The 19,741-nt window shown below is 46.4% G+C and overlaps 1 protein-coding gene across 6 annotated transcripts in view; it reads right to left on the reverse strand.

The window, feature by feature from the left end:
* The window catches only part of SIDT1 (SID1 transmembrane family member 1), a 124,722-nt gene that overhangs the window by 10,429 nt on the left and 94,552 nt on the right, over positions 1 to 19,741 (reverse strand). For 4 of the 6 annotated variants that reach the window (XM_075543464.1, XM_075543463.1, XM_075543461.1 and 1 more), the window contains 7 exons: positions 18,855 to 18,928; positions 12,298 to 12,421; positions 11,979 to 12,096; positions 8,763 to 8,899; positions 6,976 to 7,084; positions 3,817 to 3,831; positions 2,789 to 2,865 (listed from right to left, as the gene is read on the reverse strand). In XM_075543464.1, coding sequence (XP_075399579.1) covers positions 2,789 to 2,865; positions 3,817 to 3,831; positions 6,976 to 7,084; positions 8,763 to 8,899; positions 11,979 to 12,096; positions 12,298 to 12,421; positions 18,855 to 18,928 — 654 coding nt within the window. Of the gene's footprint in view, positions 1 to 2,788; positions 2,869 to 3,816; positions 3,832 to 6,975; positions 7,085 to 8,762; positions 8,900 to 11,978; positions 12,097 to 12,297; positions 12,422 to 18,854; positions 18,929 to 19,741 lie in introns of all 6 variants that reach the window. The other 2 variants (XM_075543459.1, XM_075543462.1) reach the window with 2 other exon arrangements.

A 19,741-nucleotide genomic window follows, 5' to 3' on the forward strand; every position in this document is an offset into this window, starting at 1 on the left:
GAATGCTGCCTCTGGGCTTTTCTAAGCAAGGACGCGTTTCCTGGGATGTGCTTGGTGGTGGGCTGTGTTGTGGTTCTTGGAACCTTTAGCCATGGGGAGTTCGCTTCCCGGGCACTGTCCTGGCTCTGTGGAAGCCCTGCAATTGCCAGACTCCCTTTCTTTACAATATGCTGTTTTCACACGAGCTTTCCTGGAGAGGGAAAAATATAGAGAGAATGTTCACCCTAAAGGACACTTAGGAGCTCCTAGGTGATGCACAAGGAGCCCTGGTGGCATCATGGATTATGTGTTAGGCTGCTAACCAGAGGGTCAGCAGTTCGAAGCCATCAGTCATTCTGCAGGACAGGAAAGAGACAAGGCTTTTTTATTCCTGTTAAAGAGTTACCGTCTCGGAAACCCACAAAGGCAGGTCTATGCTGTTCGGCAGGTTTGCCGTGAGTCGGAATCAACTCAATGGCAGTAAGCTGGCTTATGTATGTATGTGTGTGTGTGTGTGTATCTATTTATTTCTTCATTTCTTTATGTATTTATTTTTGAGAGCAAGGGTGGTGCAAACAGTTATATGCTCGACTGCTGGCTGAAAGGCTGGTAGTTCAAAACGACCCTGAGATGGCCTGGAAGACAGGCCTGGCGAACTGCTCTCAAAATAGAGCCACTCTGGTCTACGCACATGGACCAACCCCAGTTAGAATGGGGTCCATCCTAACTCAGGGACAGCAAGCAGGGAGAATGACTCTGACGGAGATCTGGTCACAAGGCATTCCTTCTCGTGCTACTTAAAGGGCCCAGGCACTCTCTGAATATCCTTCTGTTTGCTTGGCAACTCAGCCATTAGGTCTTTTTGGAAATCCATCCAATTTGGAGGAAATAGAGAACTGAGGGTAAAGGGATACATCGGATGATGTAAGATATGAGAAACATTTTTTATTAAGGGTTCATGAGGCTTAATAAGGGTGGTACGGTGGGGGAGGAAGGAAATAAAGAAGAGTTGATCACAAGGGGCTCAAGTAGAAAGAAAATGTTTTGAGAATGACGATGGCAGCATCTGTATAAGTTTGCTTGATGTCATTGATTTATGGACTGTTATAATCTCTGTGAGAGCCCCCAATAAAATGATCAATTAAAAAAAAAGTTAAATGCTCCACATGTTTCCCAGCTCAGCGGTGCTTAACTCTCAAACTGCTCATAGATGCTAATGTTCAAATTAACAAACAAACAAAAAACTCACCTGTCACTTGCCCCAAACCCTCTAAGACCCCGCAGTTTTAGCGCTTATGGTGACTGCTCAAATGTTAGAGGGCTAAGCAATTCCCACATGCCTGCGTGTGAAGAGGCTGCTACTGGAGTTGTTGCTTGGTGCCACTTTGACTTACAACGACCCCCAAAGGACACACAAAACTTCCCTGAGCTGTAATCTTTATGGAAGCAGGTGGCCAGCTCCTTTTCCCACATGGCTGCTGGGTGGGTCTGAACCTCCAACCTTTTGGTTAGTTGCTAAGTGCTTATCTGTTAGCACTACCATTAGCATGTGCTAGGCCCAACTGTCACTCTCACATCCTCACCACGGCACCATGTGTGGTTGGGGCAATGGGCCCAGGGGAGCTAAGATGCCTTCTCAGGGTCTCAGGCCAGTGAGTAAAGACAGAGCCGGGCACAGGGCACTGCCAGTGTAGAAGGCGTATGATATGCTCTGAAGAATAAGGAAGAACTTTGTATCATTTGCATTACTTCTGTCATCAAGCAATCATCCCAAAACAGTTTTTAATCTGCCGAATATAAAAATTAAACACGACAGAATATGGAATGACATATGTAGTAAATCCCAACTAGTACTACCACTAAAAACAATCAAACAGTACAAAACTATGCAATGTGGAAGGTAACAGATCCTAATGAAAGTGACTGGAGTGACCATCGGTCCCAGTTTGCCCAAGACAGTCTGGTTCCTGGCTGCTGTTCTAGATAATTTCACAAGTGGACTTGTTGGGCCGGTTATTTACGGGGCACCTGTCTTGATTCTCCTCCACAGCAATTCCCACTTTTTTTTTAGTTACTAACAATACTAACAAGCATCTCCTTTTTTTTTTTTTTTTTTAAAAGAAGGATCATACTGTTAGGTAGCTTAGCCTAGGTAATTGGGAAGTCCATTTACGCATGCCCAGGAGAGCCAGCAGAGGAAAAAGCTGGATTTTCCCGCCGGTGGGCCCAGAGGGGCATTACACCTGGAGCAGCCCACCTGGGCCAGGTGGCTGCAATTCAGCCAATGGGATCAACCTGGAGTCGTTCACCACGCCTCCCCTGGGAACCCTTGAAAAGGCAGGGACCGGAAGGGAGAGGGGTCTTGGCTTGCTTGTGCAGTCTGGTCTTCGTGGGAGGGGAGAGATCCTTGCGTGACTTGGGGCAGTCTCTGCCAGGCCGCATGGTCAAAGGAATCCTATGGGTGCCGCGTAAAACCTGATGCTTCTTTGAACTTTCATTAAATTCACTTGGATCACGAGCCCGGCGTGAAATCTTTCTTGCGCGGAGTTAAGGACTGAGGCTGAAATCTAGTCCCAGAGAGAGAGAGAGACCTAACAATCCTTGCTTGTCTTTGGTCAGTGAGAAGTGTCACCCACCTGTCTCTGCTACCTCTACGTGGCCCCGAGCCACCTGGTTCTCTTGCCTTAGGTAGTATACCTGCAGGGGCTTCCCTGAGCCCGCCCCTCCGCCTCTAAGACTAAGACTCGGTGATGGGATGAGTGGCCCACTTTCTGGGGGAAGGCCCGGCAACAGCTGCAGATGGACGTACCATGTAGAGGGGCCGGCTCCACTGCTGGATGCAGTCCGTGTACAGCACCGTAGCGGCCCGCCGGAACATCCCCAGATCTGCTGACGACACGCGCACAGAGAGGAGGCTTAGCAAGAGAGCGTGCAAGGTGGATATAAGCTGGAGCTTTGGGGAGCAGGGAGGCTGGGAGAGTCATCTCTTCAACATTGCACCTAACAGGTGAGCGATGAACGCTGGGAAGACACGGGCCCTTGGACCTGTGCTATCAGCGAGGGCGTGCCACATCCAAGCATCACCCAGCTGGGAGGCAAGGGAAATGGGCACACGTTCCTGCGAGCCGGACACCCGCTTCACGCGTCTCTTTCAGCTCAACTTCCTTTCCTTGGGGCTTATCCTGGTGACGTTCTTTTCTGCCCGGGAAGCGCATGATCCTCTCAAATCCACCTCCCTGGAGGGTGGGAAATCTTAGCTTCACAATGTTCAAGTGTTTCTTTCTCACTGCAGTTGGGCCCTCCCGTAAGCGGCGACCCAATGGCTAGTGGGTTCTCCTGCGCATGTGCAGAAAGCCCAGCCCCACACTGAAGCAATCCCCAAAGGGCTGCCAGTTGGGATGGGGAAGGCCAAGACAGGGAAGATTCCCTTTTACCCGGAGCGGGAGGACCACCCCGCGTCCCTCCCAAGGCTGGCGCGAACGGGAGTGAGTGTGCAAGTCAGGACTGTTGGACAATCAGAATCTGGGGTGGAGGGTATAGCTGACTTTCTATGAGCCGTCCACAGAAGAAAGATCCAATGCAAGGCTGGGTCTGCCCCAAACCAGCCTCTGAGTGAGTGTGGACCCCTGCTCTCTTAATGAATGTTCCCCCTCCGCTTAACTAGCCATAGTCATGCGGCTCAGGGTGCTTTGGGAGGAAGGGTGAGGAGGCGTTGGGTGCTCTATCCACATGATCGCCCAGAAGAGGCATAGAGCGCGCACACACACACACACACACACACACACACACACACACACACACACCATCTGAAGTCTCCTGAAGGTGGCTGAACATTACCTGTGTCAGACACATCTGAGTCAGTGGAAAGCAGAAAGGAAATGAGAGAGAAAAAATCATAAGAAGGTAGTCGAAAAGGTAAACCGACTCATCGTTTTCTGGCTCCTGAAACAGGTAAGCTGACGCATCATGTAATTTTTCCTAAAACAGACTTTAACTTTGTGTTCCGATTATGAAAGTCATGTTTGTCCATCAAGGAGAACATGGACTTTTTCGGGCCATCTCAAAAAACATTCAGGGACTGCGGAGTGGAGACCCAAAGCCAGTCTTTGCAACTGGACATCCCCTTATGGAAGGGTCGCAGGGAGGAGATGAGCCAGTCAGGGTGCAGTGCAGCAAGGATGAAAGATACAGCTTTCCTCTAGTTCCTAAATGTTTCCTCCCCCTACTATCATGCTCCCAATTCTATCTGACAAATCCGGCTAGACCAGAGGATGTACACTGGTACAGATAAGAACTGGAAACACAGGGAACCCAGGGTGGATGATCCCTTTAGGACCAGTGGTGAGAGTGGCGATACCAGGAGGGTGGGTTGGAAAAGGGGAACCGATTACAAGGTTCTACATATAACCTCCTCCCTGGGACATGGATAACAGAAAAGTGGGTGAAGGGAGACATTGGACAGTGTAAGATTTGACAAAATAATAATGTATAAATTATCAAGGGCTCATGAGGGAGGGGGTAGTGGGAAGGGAGGGGAAAAATGAAGAGCTGATGCCAGAGGCTTAAGTGGAGAGCAAATGTTTTGAGAATGATGAGGACAATGAATGCACAAATGTGCTTTACACACTGATGTATATATATGGATTGTGATAAGAGTTGTATGAGTCCCTAATAAAATGATTAAAAAAAATTCAGGGCCTCATTGTTGGCTGCTGTTGAGTTGGTTCTGACTCCTGGCGGCCCCATGTGTTACAAGTGGTTTGTTCCACAGAATTTTCTGGGTTGTAGTCTCCATGGAAGCAGCTCACCAGACCTTTCTCCCATGGTAATAACTCTAATGACTCACTGCCACCGAGGCAATGCTGATTCATAACGGCTCTCTAAGACAGGGTAGAACTGTCCCTGTGAGTTTCGGAGCCTGTAGCTGTTTGTGGGAGTAGAAAGCCCTGCCCTTCTGAAGAGTTACGACTTGCTGACCTTGTGGATCGTAGCCCAAGGCATAACCACTATGCCACCAGGGCTCATGTCCGTGGTACTACTGGGTGGATTGGAACAGCCAACCTTAAGTTAGCAGCTAAGAGCAACCAAACTTGTCTCTGTCCCCACCTTTGTCACGACTTGCCACTTATCACCCATCTTCTCACACGAGAAGGCCCTGTGGTCCTTTTCTGGGGCCCTGGGTGGTACAAATCGGTAATATGCTCAGCTGCTTATCAAAAGGTTGGTAGGTCCAATCCACCCAGCAGTGCCTTGGAAGAAAGGTCTGGCGATCTACTCTGGAAAAAAAAAATCAGCCATGGAAAACCCTACTGAGCACAGTTCTCCTTCCGCCACCCACCACCCCCACCCCCAGGGGCACGATGAGTCTGAACTGAACAGACCGCAACTGATTTCGATACCCGTGCTGGTGAGGGAAGAGAAGGGACCCGGCTGTCTGATTTCCTGCACCCCTCCTCTAAGTGCTGCCCCAGCATCGCTGCTGCCCTTTGAGTCCCCATTTGGTGACAGGTGTGGACACAGAGAAAGGGGCACAGGAGTGGAGGAAGCAAACGCAGTTTCAGGAACGGGTAAGGAGGTGGCCAGGGTCACTTCCCGTGAGTCTAAATGCCTGTCTTTGAACTAAATTTAGATGCTATCAGTGCCAACAATTACAGAGTTTTTACTACTGACCCTGGTCATGTCAACCACCAGGGGAAGACTTCCTGGGCAGAGAAATGGAAAAGGACTGGCTAACAGGAGCACACTGGCTGTCTTCCGCCTGCAGTGCCCCCCTGCATCATGCCTGGGGAGACTGACCTGGAGGCACTGCCTGAGAGCGCTCCCTTCCTCTCTTAGCCCTTTGAACGTCACCAGGGGGAACCCCAGCGGGACTGGAGGGACAGAGGGGGGACAGTGATCTCAGAGTATTTCTTTCCCTGGCCTCTTCCCCAGGAGGCTGGCTCAGGCTGATTGTGTCTGTCACCAAAGGTCAGGGGCCTTCAGTGCTACTAATGTGGGTGGGGACTGCGGGACTGGAGGAGAATGTGATACTGCTAAATCATCCATGTTCATAATTACTCGGGAAAGCCAACTCTGGTGGGGGAATGCTCCCATAGGTATGAAATATAGCACATATAAGAAATTATACAAATAAACCTTAATATATATTCTTATGACTGAACACAGTCCCTCCAACACCCCCCCCCCCTAAAAAAAAAAGGACAGTCATGGAGGTGCTACCATTATAAGCGGAATCATTTCTGTGTCTGGCTACGTCACAATGCCTAAAGGTTTTCTGTAGGTCAAAGCCATCAGGTTCTATAGCCCATGTAGCAAATTCTGTTCCTATGCCACCCACCTCCCCACCCCAGCACCCTGCCAATTCAGGAGGGAGCTTTGACTCACAAGGAGCCAAGTTATTTTCGTTTTGCAAGTTTCGTTGGTCTGGACCTCACTCAACTTCAAGAGGCGTAGAGACTGGGGACTGTACACATTCAATGTGTTCTACAAACTGGATAACCGAGCTTGCCTGAGGGATTTGGTGATGGGCTGGTGACGTGAATAGCGAGGATAAATTTATGAAGGCCAGAAGAGAAAACTAAGCTTCCAAATGACAGATGGTTTTATTAGATCTTCTAATCTGTTTATGCAGATTCTCCCTTAGATCTGAGCAAGAGGGGGCTCATATTTAGAATGCCCTGATCAGACTCTTCTCCACATGCATTTTCAAAGCATGGTGCATTGCAAAATGTTTGGGACCAGGCGCCCGGCCTCAGCATTGAGGTCTAGCAAGCTTCATTTCTCAGTGGAAAACAAAGCCTGTGCTAATGCCCATTACAATCCGGCAAGGGGGAGGACTGGTTTGGAACTGATATACGTTATTAAGCAGAGCCCAGAATTCATGGTGTTCATGGAGCATGCGTCTATGATGACCAGCAGTAGAATAAGGGACGATGGCGTCTGTTTCCTCAGAGGAGAAGAATCAACGTGCTTATTATAGAACCACCAACAACTCACCAATCTTGAAACGACCCAGGTAGTAGATCTGGGTGCTGAGAGCCAAAGAAGCCAGAATATGTATCATAGAGAAGATGACCCAGAACCACACGTCATTTTTTCCAAAAACCTAGGAATAAAGATGGAAGTTAACTGTGGGATGATAAAGAGACTTTTCCCCAGCTTTGTCTCCCCCAAAGACATGCCAAACATTAGGAGCTTTTTGCTAGCAGATGGGGGGAGGTCAGATGCTTAGAGACATCCTCCTGTGAATGTATTCAATTGCCAGAAAGGTAGGCCCCACCCTCTGTTGTTAAGGACAGTGGGCTACTCCCTAAAGGCTTGTGACCATTAGTTTGGTTCCTGTAGATGAGGTTCACACCCTACTGATAATGGTTTCTATGGAGATCCAGAGAACAGATCAAACTGCTCAGTGACATCCAAAGTTTGGCTGCCATCCTGAATCTAGGATCCGCCCATCTTGTCACATGTATGCCCCCAATCCCTCCTCTTCTTATTGCATGTACGTCCCTAGATTGTCCCCCTCTCATTGCTGTATAACCTATAGTGCAGCCCCTTCCTGTGACGTATGTCTTTACCTGTGATTAGTGGACTTGCACTCCCCCCAAAGCTATATAGACCTGGGTTGGTAATAAAGAGCTCTCTCAGCTCCTCCCTTGACCTCTAGTCGGATCCCCCTCTCCTCTCCCATCCTCGCTCCCCTGTTCCCTTTCCTCTAGTTCTCCATCCCTTCCACATCTCCACATGGACCACCAGGTGAGGCTGAGGTGAGCATTGCTACCATGAAATGCGTCTGACTCCATTATTTCTCTCTCTTCTATCTCTCATTTCTTAATGAATTTAATATAATATTTAAATATCTCAACCGTACAATTGTGGGTATCGAACCCGTGATTAGTGATGTGGGGCTGGCACCCCCTCAAACCACAGTTAACTTCACCCAAGGTTTACCCGAGTACTCTCTACAATTCTACTCTCTGTCAAAACTGAGCTCTGCACAGGTTTTCTTTCCCCCCTTTTTCTGAATGCACAATTGATTATATCGCAGCAGGGGCAGGAATCAGAGAAGCTATTGCCTGAGGCTTTCTGGCCAAAGGAAGAGGAAAAGGGTATAGATGGCCGAGACAACTGAAAATGGTGAAGGACAATGGATTTAACTAAAACTCCCAGGCACCGAGTCAATGCCAGTGCATAGTGACTCTATAGAACAGGGTAGAACTGCCCCTGTGGGTTTCTGAAACTGTACATCTTGATGGGAATAGACACCCTCGTCTTTTTCCCAAGTAGAAGCTGGCGGTTTCGAACTGCTGACCTTGCAGTTAGCAGCCCAATACACGTAAGGCCACCAGGGGTTCACTCTAGTGATCAAAAGTTGGGGCTTGCTCTTTACGTCACTGCGAGGCAACCAATATTCATTGCTCATGTACATTAAGAAGGCACGTTTAGATATTAACTTTTTGAAGTCAATGTCCCCCATCAGTTTTCACATCTCTGTCCCAACCTCACATGAGCCAGGTCCTGATTTTATGTTAAAAGGAGGGTGGTCACCTAACCGGTGCCTATTACATTAAAAAAAAACCAACAACAATAGCTACAACAACAAAGCAAACTAGCTAATCCACTAAATAAAAGTGTGTAGTCAATGAACCAATGTTGAGCATGTATTATGAACCAGGAATTCTGATGAATCCAAACCAGTTGACTTAAGGTCCAACAAACACAGAAAGAACAGAAGCGTTTCCACGGGGTCCTTTGGAAAGACGGAAGGCGGGTGGAGAGGGACGCACCACTCCGAGGACGGTGAGCATGATGACCAGAGCGAAGGAGGCGTAGGCAGAGTAGGCGTTGGCATTGATGTCCGGGTGGCGGGTCTGGTAGAGCTTCAGCATGCAGAGGCCGGCAATCATGTACATGAAGGAAGTGTCTGCGGATGGAGACCAGCAGCGCAGGCAGTCAGGATTCAGCAGAGGCCACCCACCTACCCGGACACTTTCTAGATTTCTCTGCAGCCCCGAGTCATCCTTTACAGTAACTGTGGAGTCTAGAGTATTTGCTGCCCTCTAATTATAGAGAGACTTCTCCACATGTCAGGTGACCTAAACTTAGTATTTTTTTTAATAATAATTTTTTAAAAATAAATAATTTTATTGGGGGTTCTTATAGCTCATATAACAATCTATACACCAGTGGCATCAAGCACATTTGTACATATGTTGCCATCATCATTTCCAAAATATTTTCTTTTGACTTGAGCCTTGGTATCAGCTCCTCTTTTTTCCCCCTGCTCCCCTCGTGAACCCTTGATAAATGATTATTATTTTCATATCTTACACTCTCCACTGTCTCCCTTCACCCACATTTCTGTTGTTCGTTGGTGGTGGGGGGGAGGGGAGCGTGTTAATACATCGATCCTTGCGATTGGTTCCCCTTTTCTTCCTTTTCTGCCCCCCACCTTCCCCCTACCCACATGGTATTGCTACTCCCATTAGTACTCCTGGTGGGGTTATCTGTCCTGGAGTCTGTGTGTCAAGAGCTCCAGTGTACATGTTTCAGTCTAGCCGGATTTGTAAGGTGGAACTGGGGTCATGATAGTGGGCGGGGAGGAAGCATTAGGAACTAGAGTAATGTGTGTTTTGTCAGTGCTATACTGCACCCTGTCTGACTCATCTCTTCCTTCTGTGAGGGGATGACACAAATTCTTGAGGAAGGCTCCTCTCTCTGCTTCTAACCCCCTGCGTGGCTGTTCTTGGTTCAGAGAAGAGAAATTCCTGGTTGCATGATACCACATAATTGGTAATCTCTACTTGTTCCAGAACAGAAACAGGATGGTGGAATTGGAGGCCGCGTGGCAATACAAAAGAGCCCTGAAACAGAGCGACACTGATTACTCACATAACTAGCTTCATTGTATACATCCTGTGAATGTAAACTAAAACAGCAGTGCAAAGTCCCATTGTTATGGATTGAATTGAATCCCCCCCCCAAAAAAACCGGTTTATTGAAAGTACTTGTAAATAGGCATTTCTTTTGTTATGTTAATGAGGCCACACCATCTAGACATAATCCTTTCTGAGTGTTGTCTTATCAAGAGCAGAACACACATACACACACACACACACACACACACACACACATGGAACATGCCACTGGCGGTTTTATAACCAGAAGAGGAATGTCAAGCACTGCCATCAATCACCAGAAGCTAGAAGACCCACAGGAGGAAAGTGTCCGACCAAGATTCTGAGCCTTAGCCCCCTCCAGAACTGGGAGGACATACATGTTAGTCACTGAAAGGCACCGGCGTACTTGTTGATTTGGTTGTTGTTGTTACAGTAGTGTGAGGTGACTAAGACATCTACATCAATCAAAATTCAGCACACACAAAAAAATTAATACCCAAAACAACATGCGCTAGGGATGATATGGAGAAATGGAAACTCCCATGGAGCTAGGATGAGTGGGAATTAATATTCCAGAAAGCAATTTGGCAGTTTTTGGCAAAATGGAAGAGGGCCAAATTAAGCGACTTCAAATCCCACTTCTAAGTATCCCAGGAAACTGCTCTCACATATGCATCGAGACGAATACATGAACGTTCCTTCCACTATTGTTTTTAACAGCAAAAGACATAGCAGCGTCTAAATATTGGTCATAGAGCAGTCGATAATCGTGGTCCATTTTATTACGGAATGGGACCGTCCTTAAACAGGAATGGGCTAACCCGTGGTGCACGAGAACCACAGCCTCTTCTAGAACCAGATGGCGCCCAGCCACCACTACTGACCCTTCTGACCAGGGACACAATAGGAGGTGCTGGATGGAATGGGAGGAAAATTATACAACAAAAGTCAAATTTCTAAAAAGACTTGGTTTGCTGTACTGATGCAGGGAATTCCCGAGGATGACACCATTCAATGCTCTTTGAACTTGGGACTGAAATCACTCCTGGAGGTGTCCTGTTGGCCATTAAGAAAACCTCCTTATCCTTGAATGAGGAAGTCACTGTTACGTAATTGTCTACCAGCCTGGGGTTTTCTCCTCTTCTTTTCTAACAGAGTCTCAATGCTAATTTAGACATCGACTTACTTTTCAAGTCCAAAATGTAGCCCCTTTGGCGCATTTACTTCAGGAAATTTAACCTAACTAACCCTTGGCTCCGAGGTCAGATCTGATTGGTCTAACGTTAATCTAACTCCCTTGCTACCAAGATGATTTCGGTCACCCAGGTTTGCACGTAGGAGCAAAATAATAATCATAAAGAGTCGGGATGGGCTTGTGAATGTATAAAGGATTGAGATGTGAGGGGAAGTTATCTGGGCATTTCTGGGAAAGAAATGTCCTTGCTTTTAAAAGTCTCCTACCATTTTAAAATCAAAAGTCTCCTAGAGGTTGGCTTGCCTGCTTCTGTGGTAATGTGAAGTGAAGCCATAAAACCAGGGCCTGCTGTAGCTACTTTATCACAGTGAGGGGAGCCTGGGAAGAAAGCCAGCAAACCAGACAGGGACAACCAAAGGGCCGCAGGGGAAATAAATGCCCTCAGAGCCGCAAGACTGAGCCAACTGCAAGCCCTTCTGCCTTTGCACTTCACGGGGTGAGCTGAGTCACACGATCACTGAATCCAATCTGAACTGGGTTTGCTGACTTTCAAAGCAAGTCCATCTGACTGCTAATGAAGGTCACATTACCCAGAGGGAACGTTCTAGACGTTTTGTTGAGGCATTCTGTCTGACTTGCTGAATAACATTTAGCTCAACGCCAGTGGTGAGTTCTAGTCGGAGGATCAACATTTAGCATGGAGCAATTTTCTAGTCTAAGAGAGGTCAGAGAGAAAAATGGTACAACCGGAGGGAACGATGTGCCGTGAAGTGGTGCCTTCAGATGACTTAATCTCATGGGGGAAAAAACACAACTATTTAATTCTTGCAAATGTGACTTTAGGGCTTTTGGGAGATGGTAACACGCCTACAACTCACATGTATGTAGTGGATATAAATTCTAATTACCGAATTGGAAGTTGGAGTAATTAGGGCAGACATGGTAACAAGCGCTGAGCACCCCTTCCATCATCAATGCAATGCCCATTGCGTAGAAGAGACCAAAGTGTTTGGGGATCCCGTACTCCTAAAAGAGGAAAGATCGATCAACACAAACGTATTAATCACGATACAGTCACAGGACCTGGAGACTCATTCTTTCAGCCTTACGTGGTTCCTGGTTCCACAATTCATCATCAGCATTAAGTCAATGCCTGGATATTCCTTGGCACACCTATGGGTTGTAGCCATCATACCTTCTAGCTCCCTCTCTCTGTCATCTCCTCACCATTGCAAAGACATCCTTGGCTTCCAGGGCTCTTCGGTGGAGAATGTCCCGCCGTAAAACTATCAGCAGGAAGAGGAAGCCCAGAAGCACGTGGCCCAGGTTGCTGAGAATGTTGTTGAAGGCGCTATAGGGATGAGAGACAGCCAATGAGAGGATCAAGATAATCACAAGGGAGTCAGAGAGGGAAGGAGTGAGTGAATCATCAGTAATTTCCTTGGCTAACTGCTTCATGATGATTGGATATCATCTTTAATTCAACTCTTTCATTTTAGGATGGTTGAAACAAAACACTACAGAACAAAACCAAACCAAAAATACCCCCAGACCCCTTGCTGTTATGAAAATGTGTTTGGTTTCTCTCAGCTATTAGTTAGGTTATTATTATTACTGTTAGGTAGATTTGAGTTGGTTCCGGCTCACAGGCTCCCCGCGTGCAGTAGAAGGAAATCATTGCCCGGTTCTGTGCCAGTCCACAGTCATGACCATGTTCGAGCTCACTGTTGCTGCTACTGCACCAACCCACGTAGTTAAGGGTCTTGCTCTCTGCTGCTGATTCTCTGCTTTCCCAAGTACGATGCCCTTCTTGACAACACGTTCAACATGCGTGACACTCAGTCTTGCTATTCTCGTTTCAAAGAACTCTAAGGTAGATTTGCTTTTTCTTCATGGTATACTCAATATTCTTCATCAACGAAGCAACGCAAGGCTTCAACCTGCCTGGCCCATTTGTCCATCTTTTTGCAAGCACACGAAGTGACGGGAATACTATGGATTGGGGCAGGTGCACCTCAAAGCGACACCTTTGCTTTCTAACACCTTAGAGAGCTTTCTGTGGCTGATTCCTCCCTGTGCAATGCATCATGTGTTGTCCTTAAAGTCTTCCTCCAAACTCGATGCCACATTCTCATCGTGGCCTCGTCTCTCGGGTTGTATGCTCAGCAAAGAGACGGAGCAAGTTGGCTGAGTTAAGTATGATGAAAGAACACAACCTTGATACACACTTTTCTGGGTTTTAAACCGTGCGGCACCAGTAAGAACAATGGCTTCTTGGTCAATAGATGTGTTGTCCTGCATGAGTACAATGAAGTGACCTGAAGTTCCCATTCTTTGCAATATTACCCACAATTATTTATGATAATCACAGTCAAATGCCCTTGCATAGTTAATAAAACACAGGCAAGTACCCTTTTGTTAGTCTCTGCTTTCAGTTATGACCCAACTGACAGCAACAATGATGTCCTTATTCCACTTTCTCTTCTTAACTTGGCTTGAATTTCTAGCAGTTCCCTGTCTCTGTACTGATACAACTTATTTTGAATGGATTTTCACCAAAAATTTTACTTGGATGTGACAGTTATGATATGGCTTGATAATTTCCACATCCTGCTGAATCTCCTTTCTTTGGGATGGGCATGAAAATACTTGGTCTCCAGTCAGTTGGCCAGGTAGTTGTTTTTCCTTATTGTTGGCATAGAAAAGTGCTTTCAGCAATGCATCAGATTGCTCAAACTTTCCCATTGGCATTACAATAATTCCTAGTGTGTTAGTCTGGGTTGACTAGAGGAACAAATTCATAGACACTCATATGTGTGCAAAAGAGAACTTTATATCAAAGAGCAATTGCATAGTGAAAAAACAACCCAGCCCATTCCAGGTCAAGTCCATAAATCCAGTATTAGCCCATATGTCCATTACCAGTCTGTAAATTCCTCTTCAGACTCACGCAACACATGCAATGACACTGAGTGCAGGAAGATCACCGGCCAATGCATGGAAACTCTTGTGCATCCAGCGCTGGTGGCAGCATCTTAGCATTGGCGGGGGTCTCCACTTGGCTCCTCCAGCTCCAAGGTGCTGGTTGCCATCAGCAGAGTTCCATGTGTCTTGTCAACAGGAAGACAAAGCAGAGAGAGTCAAAGCAGAGAGCGTGTCTGACCTCCAGTGAGCTATTGATCTTCTCACCTTCAAATGAGGTCATCGAGCACCCATTTGCAAGTTGACAGATTATGTAACCACCACCCCTTCAGTGCAGCTCAGACTTCTTTCTCCAAGACAACCGTGCTCGATCATATTCTATGTCTTGGGATGCTTTCCAATGGACGGGTTCTTTTGTAAAGTGACCCTGTGTATTTCTCCCGTCTTCATTTGACGCTTCCTACATCATTCGATAGTTTGCTCTTAGCATCCTTCAGCATGTACATTCAAGGCTTGCTTTCTTTCTTTAGCTTGAGAAATGCCAAGAATGCTCTTCTTTTCTGGTGTGCTAACTCTAGGTCTTTGCATATTTCATCAGAACACTCTGTCTACGCCAGTCACCCTTTGGACACCCACAGTAAACCTCTCTTGTCCTCGTGGCACTGACGTGGAATGGACCCGGGAAGAGATGACTGTTCCAGAGGTGGGAAGTTTGCCAATGTATTTCCGCTAATCAAATGGATTCCTAGAGATAAACGCACTTTGTGTGTCAATATTCAGTTATACGAATGTGAACTTTGAGGATATGTTGGCCACAGTTTTCCACTTTATTGCAGCAAGCCAGAGAGTTTACTTCTGGACTGACCGATCAGGCTTCTGTCACCTAGCCTACTGTTCCTTCTGCTTCACCCGTGGCCAGAGGACATTGCTTCAGAGACAAGGCTGTCCTCGAGGGTCTAGGACCTGATCTCAGAGACAGCCTGCCTGGGATCAAGTTGAAAAAGTGGTAGAAGCTTGTAATCGGGTTTGGTAGGCACAATTGTATGGTTAAGATCTATAAAGATCATAGTAAAGGAGATAGAAGAGGAGACAGAAGAGAGTAACATAAAGGAGACACATTTCATGGTAGCATGTTCACCTCAGCTCCTCTTGGTGGCACACGTGGAGGTGGGGGACAAGAAGGCAGGAGAGAGCTCTTGCGTGAGGTTTTATTTCTAACCAAAGCTTATATATCTTTGGGGGGCATGCAAGCCCTCTGACTACAGATAACAATGTACATCATGAGATGGGATTGTGACATAGGTAATGCAAGCAATAGGAGAGGGATGACCTAGGGGTATACACACAACAGTACAGAGAGGGAATAGGGGTACATATGTGGCAAGATGGGCAGACCCTAGACTCAATATAATAGTTTCGCCTTAGTCATCCTTGAGTGGTCCCAGACCTGCCTTTGGGCGCTCCGTCAAGGGAACAATATCAGAAGGGAGTGGGCACTGCTTAGGGTGAGTCAGACTATACAGTCTGGTTGCTCTAGGTACCGTTAAGGAGACGTCTGACCTACTTTCAATGACCTAGTGTACGGTCATTTACCATGTGTAGCAAGCAGCGTCTTGAGTTTGGCATCTATTTGGGGGAGACAACTTGGGAGAAATCTTTCTGTTTCCCACAGAAGCTGAGGGATCTTCAGCAAGTCCTTACCTTCCTAAGCCTTTGCACCTTTCTCTAAAAGGGGCAATAATTCTTGTCAGCCGTGACCCCTAAGGGCCCCATACACAATGAAACAAAATGGTACCCAGTCCTGCACCATCTCCACAATGGGTGATGCATTGGACGGTGTGATTTGGGCTGCTATGTGGGTTTCAGGGGCTGGTTTTTAGAAATAGATCACCAGACCTTTCTTCCTAGTCTCCCTTAGCCCGGAAGCTCCACAGAAATCTGTTCAATGCCACTGTAACAAGCATGCCTCTGCTGACAGACCAGTGGTAACTACCCATGAGGAGCATCAGGCAGGAGTTGGTCTCCTGTGAAGGCCAAAATTCTCCCACTGGGGCATCAGTGCTCCCCGGACTAAGGGGAGTCATGACTACCATTTCTGGGTGATACAAGCCAAACAGTGTATCCCGGGCATTGAAAGTTAACAGCGTTCCCCAGGTGATTTTTTTGGTGTGTGTGCAAATCATAACTTGCTCTTATTATTTATTTTAATCCATAGCAAAGTGTGTGAACCACTGCATTGGAAATACCTTCACTCTCAGGCTATTGCAAACAGGCTTTCCCCTAGATAACACCTTCTAAAGTTCTCAAATTGTTATGATCATTTTTGTTTATTGGCTTCTTTATCTTGGAAGGCAGCTATGCTCACCACTATACCACCAACGCTGGCTTCTTTATCTTTGCGTGGATTTACAATATGCCATGTTTTTCAGTTCTGTGTGATGGTTTTGAAATATTTACTTTTAATGAGATGGAACGGGCTGAATTAGAGATTGGAAGTCCAGGGTTTGGGCATGGAACTTGATGCTCTCAAGTCTACTTAGCTGATTGAATAAGACAATGTTCCCCAACATAAAGACTGCCCCAGCTAGGGAAACTAGCATGTTAACAATCACCACTGTCTTCTTACATTTTTTATTTTTCAGGACTATTTCTTGGGGCCCTCATATAAGAATAAGAGCAGCACAGGGAGGCTTCAAAAATGATGGGAACATTCCCTTATCTTTTAACTCATTTTCCATGAACTTTTGAAGCCTCCTTAGATATATGGTTTCGCTGCCCTATTTTTCAAATCCCTTTTTATTTGTAAGTTGCGTGAAGGTTTACAGAGTAGATGTTTTCCATTCAGCAATTTAGATGTACTTTGTTCCAGCTCATTGACTGCAATCTCCACAGTATAAATCAGCTATCTACTTTCTCGTTGGGTTTTGTTTCCATTGCTCCAGATTTCCTAACGCTTCTAAATTTTGTCTTTGGGTAATACTGCCATTTTGATCTCAAATGGTTGATGGTGCTAAGGTGCGCATAGCTCTGTAGTATTATATAGTATTATTATAGTTTTAAAGTCTTATAACACGATGGTATCATTATAGTTCTGTAACACTGTAGTATTATTATAGTTTCACCAGTATTGCCATATACCTGTCTATTGTTTGGCTTTAAATGGAGCAATTGGGGTGACTTCATTTTTAGAGCTGAAGGGTGATTAAGGGACGGCGTCTTGGGGGTTCCACTAGTCATTATCCAACCAGTAAGCCTAGTCTTTTGTATAATTCTGAGCTTTCCTCTATGTTTTTCTTGAACTCTATCCAGGACCTTAATGTGATCCCTTTCAGAGCAGCTGTAGAGCGAGCCAGACACCATCTACCTCCTCTCCACAACGCGAGGGCTGTGGAGACTGAGGTTGATGCGGTCCATTAGTCCATGGGACCAATTACTTTCCTGGGTCCTATTTGTAATCACTTTTCTTTCCTCTGAACGGGGAGGGGCCAATAGCTGCACTCTGGAAGGCAGGCCATCCACCAACTTTTAAGACCCCGCTTGTTAATCACCAACGTAGGAGGTGTGCTGTTTCCTTTGTGGACAGTATTATCCCAAGTGACCTAGCTGTCCCTAGGACTACAGTCTGGATCTGTCAGCCCCAGTGACGCCTTCCCTCAAGATGCTTGGGTATGGCCAAGACATGTTTATAACATTGTCCTCTGTCTACGCCACCACCTCCATAGATGCATTTGCAGAAAGGTAAATACCCATGAACAAGCATCCTCTCTCAAGCCGATAGATACTCATGGGCACGGTCCCACTCTCCCTCCCACATCTATTCAGTCCCTATGTCCATCCATGCATCGACTCTTAGATCATTGTTTTTGTAGGATTGTGTATGGAACATTATTTAAGTGTTCTCTTATTTTCTTTAAAAAAATCATTTCATTGGGGGCTCATACAACTCTTATCACAACTCATTTATACATCCATTGTGTCAAGCACATTTGTGCATTCGTTACCCTCATCATTCTCAAAACATTTGCTCTCCACTTAAGCTCCTGGCATCAGCTCCTCATTTCCCCCCTCCCTCCCCGCTTCTCCCTCCCTCATGAACCCTTGATAATTTATGTTATTATTTTGTCATATCTTATACTGTCCGACGTCTCCCATCACCCACTTTTCTGTTGTCTGTTCCCCAGGGAGGAGGTTATATGTAGATCCCTGTAATCGGTTCCCCCCTTTCCACACCACCCTTCCTCCTCCCTCCTGATATTGCCACTCTCACCACTGGTCCTGAAGGGATCATCTGTCCTGGATTCCCTGTGTTTCCATTTCCTAGCTGTACCAGTGTACATCCTCTGGTCCAGCCAGATTTGTAAGGTAGAATTGGGATCATGGTGGGGGTTGGGAGGAGCAAGCATTTAGGAACTAGAGGAAAATTGATTGTTTCATCGTTGCAACCCTGCACCCTGACTGACTCGTCTCCTCCCTGCAACCCTTCCATAAGGGGATGTTGGTCTCTTATTCTTGATTTAAGTTTATGCTACCCTCAAATAAAAAGACCCTGGTGAAGTGCTAACTGACAAGTTGGTGGTTTAAACCCACCGGCTGCTCTGGGAAGAACATTGTGTCAGTCTGTTGTGATCAACATTTACAGCTTCAGAAAACCCATGGGGAACAGTTCTACTCTGTCCCAGAGGGCTACAATGAGTTATAATAGGACTCAATGGTAATAGGTTTGGTTTGAGTACCTTTAACCACGGTAACTTTCCAGAATGGTTTGTAGTATTAAAACAAACAAACAAACAAACCCTGAAATCAAATATTCAATAGGAAAGACGTTCTACATACTTCACGGGCAACCAGAAGCTTGGGCTTACCTGAGAACACCCCAGGGGTGAGCACACAGGAAGTTGTAATAGCAGATGTCCTGGTTGCCAGTGACGTTCACCACCTGGAAGGTCAAGAAGGAGAGAGGAACTGCGGCTTCCCCCCAGCCTCTGAGCCCCGTCTCAGCTCATAAAAGGCACACAGCGATGAGCTGCTGGTGGTTCACAAGGTAGGCAGCACTCCCACACCCTCTCGGCAGGGGTGGCCCAGTCCCAGCCAGCTTTACACAGCACAGGCCCAGTGCCTTCAAATGCTCCCATCGTGCTCTGCATGGAAATGCTCCATGTGTCCTCCCCTTAAGCAGCTTTCCTCTGCTAAGCTGGTGAAAGAAAGGATTCCCATAGGGAGAATTGTCTTGGAAGACAATCATGCTATGTCCTAGTCTCTAGAGGAAGGATGGGTAAACTGCGGCTCCCGAGGGAGGCGGCTCTTTTGTTACACACAGGTGGCTCTGGAGTAAAATTGGGAAAAAGAAATGGAAGGGATATTATTCAGATAATGGTGATTTTATTTGTAAGAACAATGTTTAGGCTCTTAAATAATTTTTAACGTGTTGTGAGGGATGATGTGGCGCTTCTGTCTCCAAAGTTTGCTGGCCTCTGTTCTAGATGAATATTGGAGTTGAAATCTATAACCACGCGGCAAATAGACACCAGGACATGGATGCGCAAGTTTCCCTATTTATCACTGTTATTCCGAACCTTGCCAGCTCCCAGCCAAATGTAAGCAGCTTTATTTGATGACACGGGTCCCCCAAACCAGAGAATATTTAAATTCTAAACAGTAGTGCTCAAACCACATAAAGGTCTTGTGCTAATCACTTAACCAGTATAGAATTGGCTCCATTTATTAGACCACTGGTTCTCAATCGTAACGT

The sequence above is a fragment of the Tenrec ecaudatus genome, chromosome 2, assembly GCF_050624435.1.
Source record: "Tenrec ecaudatus isolate mTenEca1 chromosome 2, mTenEca1.hap1, whole genome shotgun sequence".
In the NCBI taxonomy this organism is placed as follows: Eukaryota; Metazoa; Chordata; class Mammalia; order Afrosoricida; family Tenrecidae; genus Tenrec; species Tenrec ecaudatus.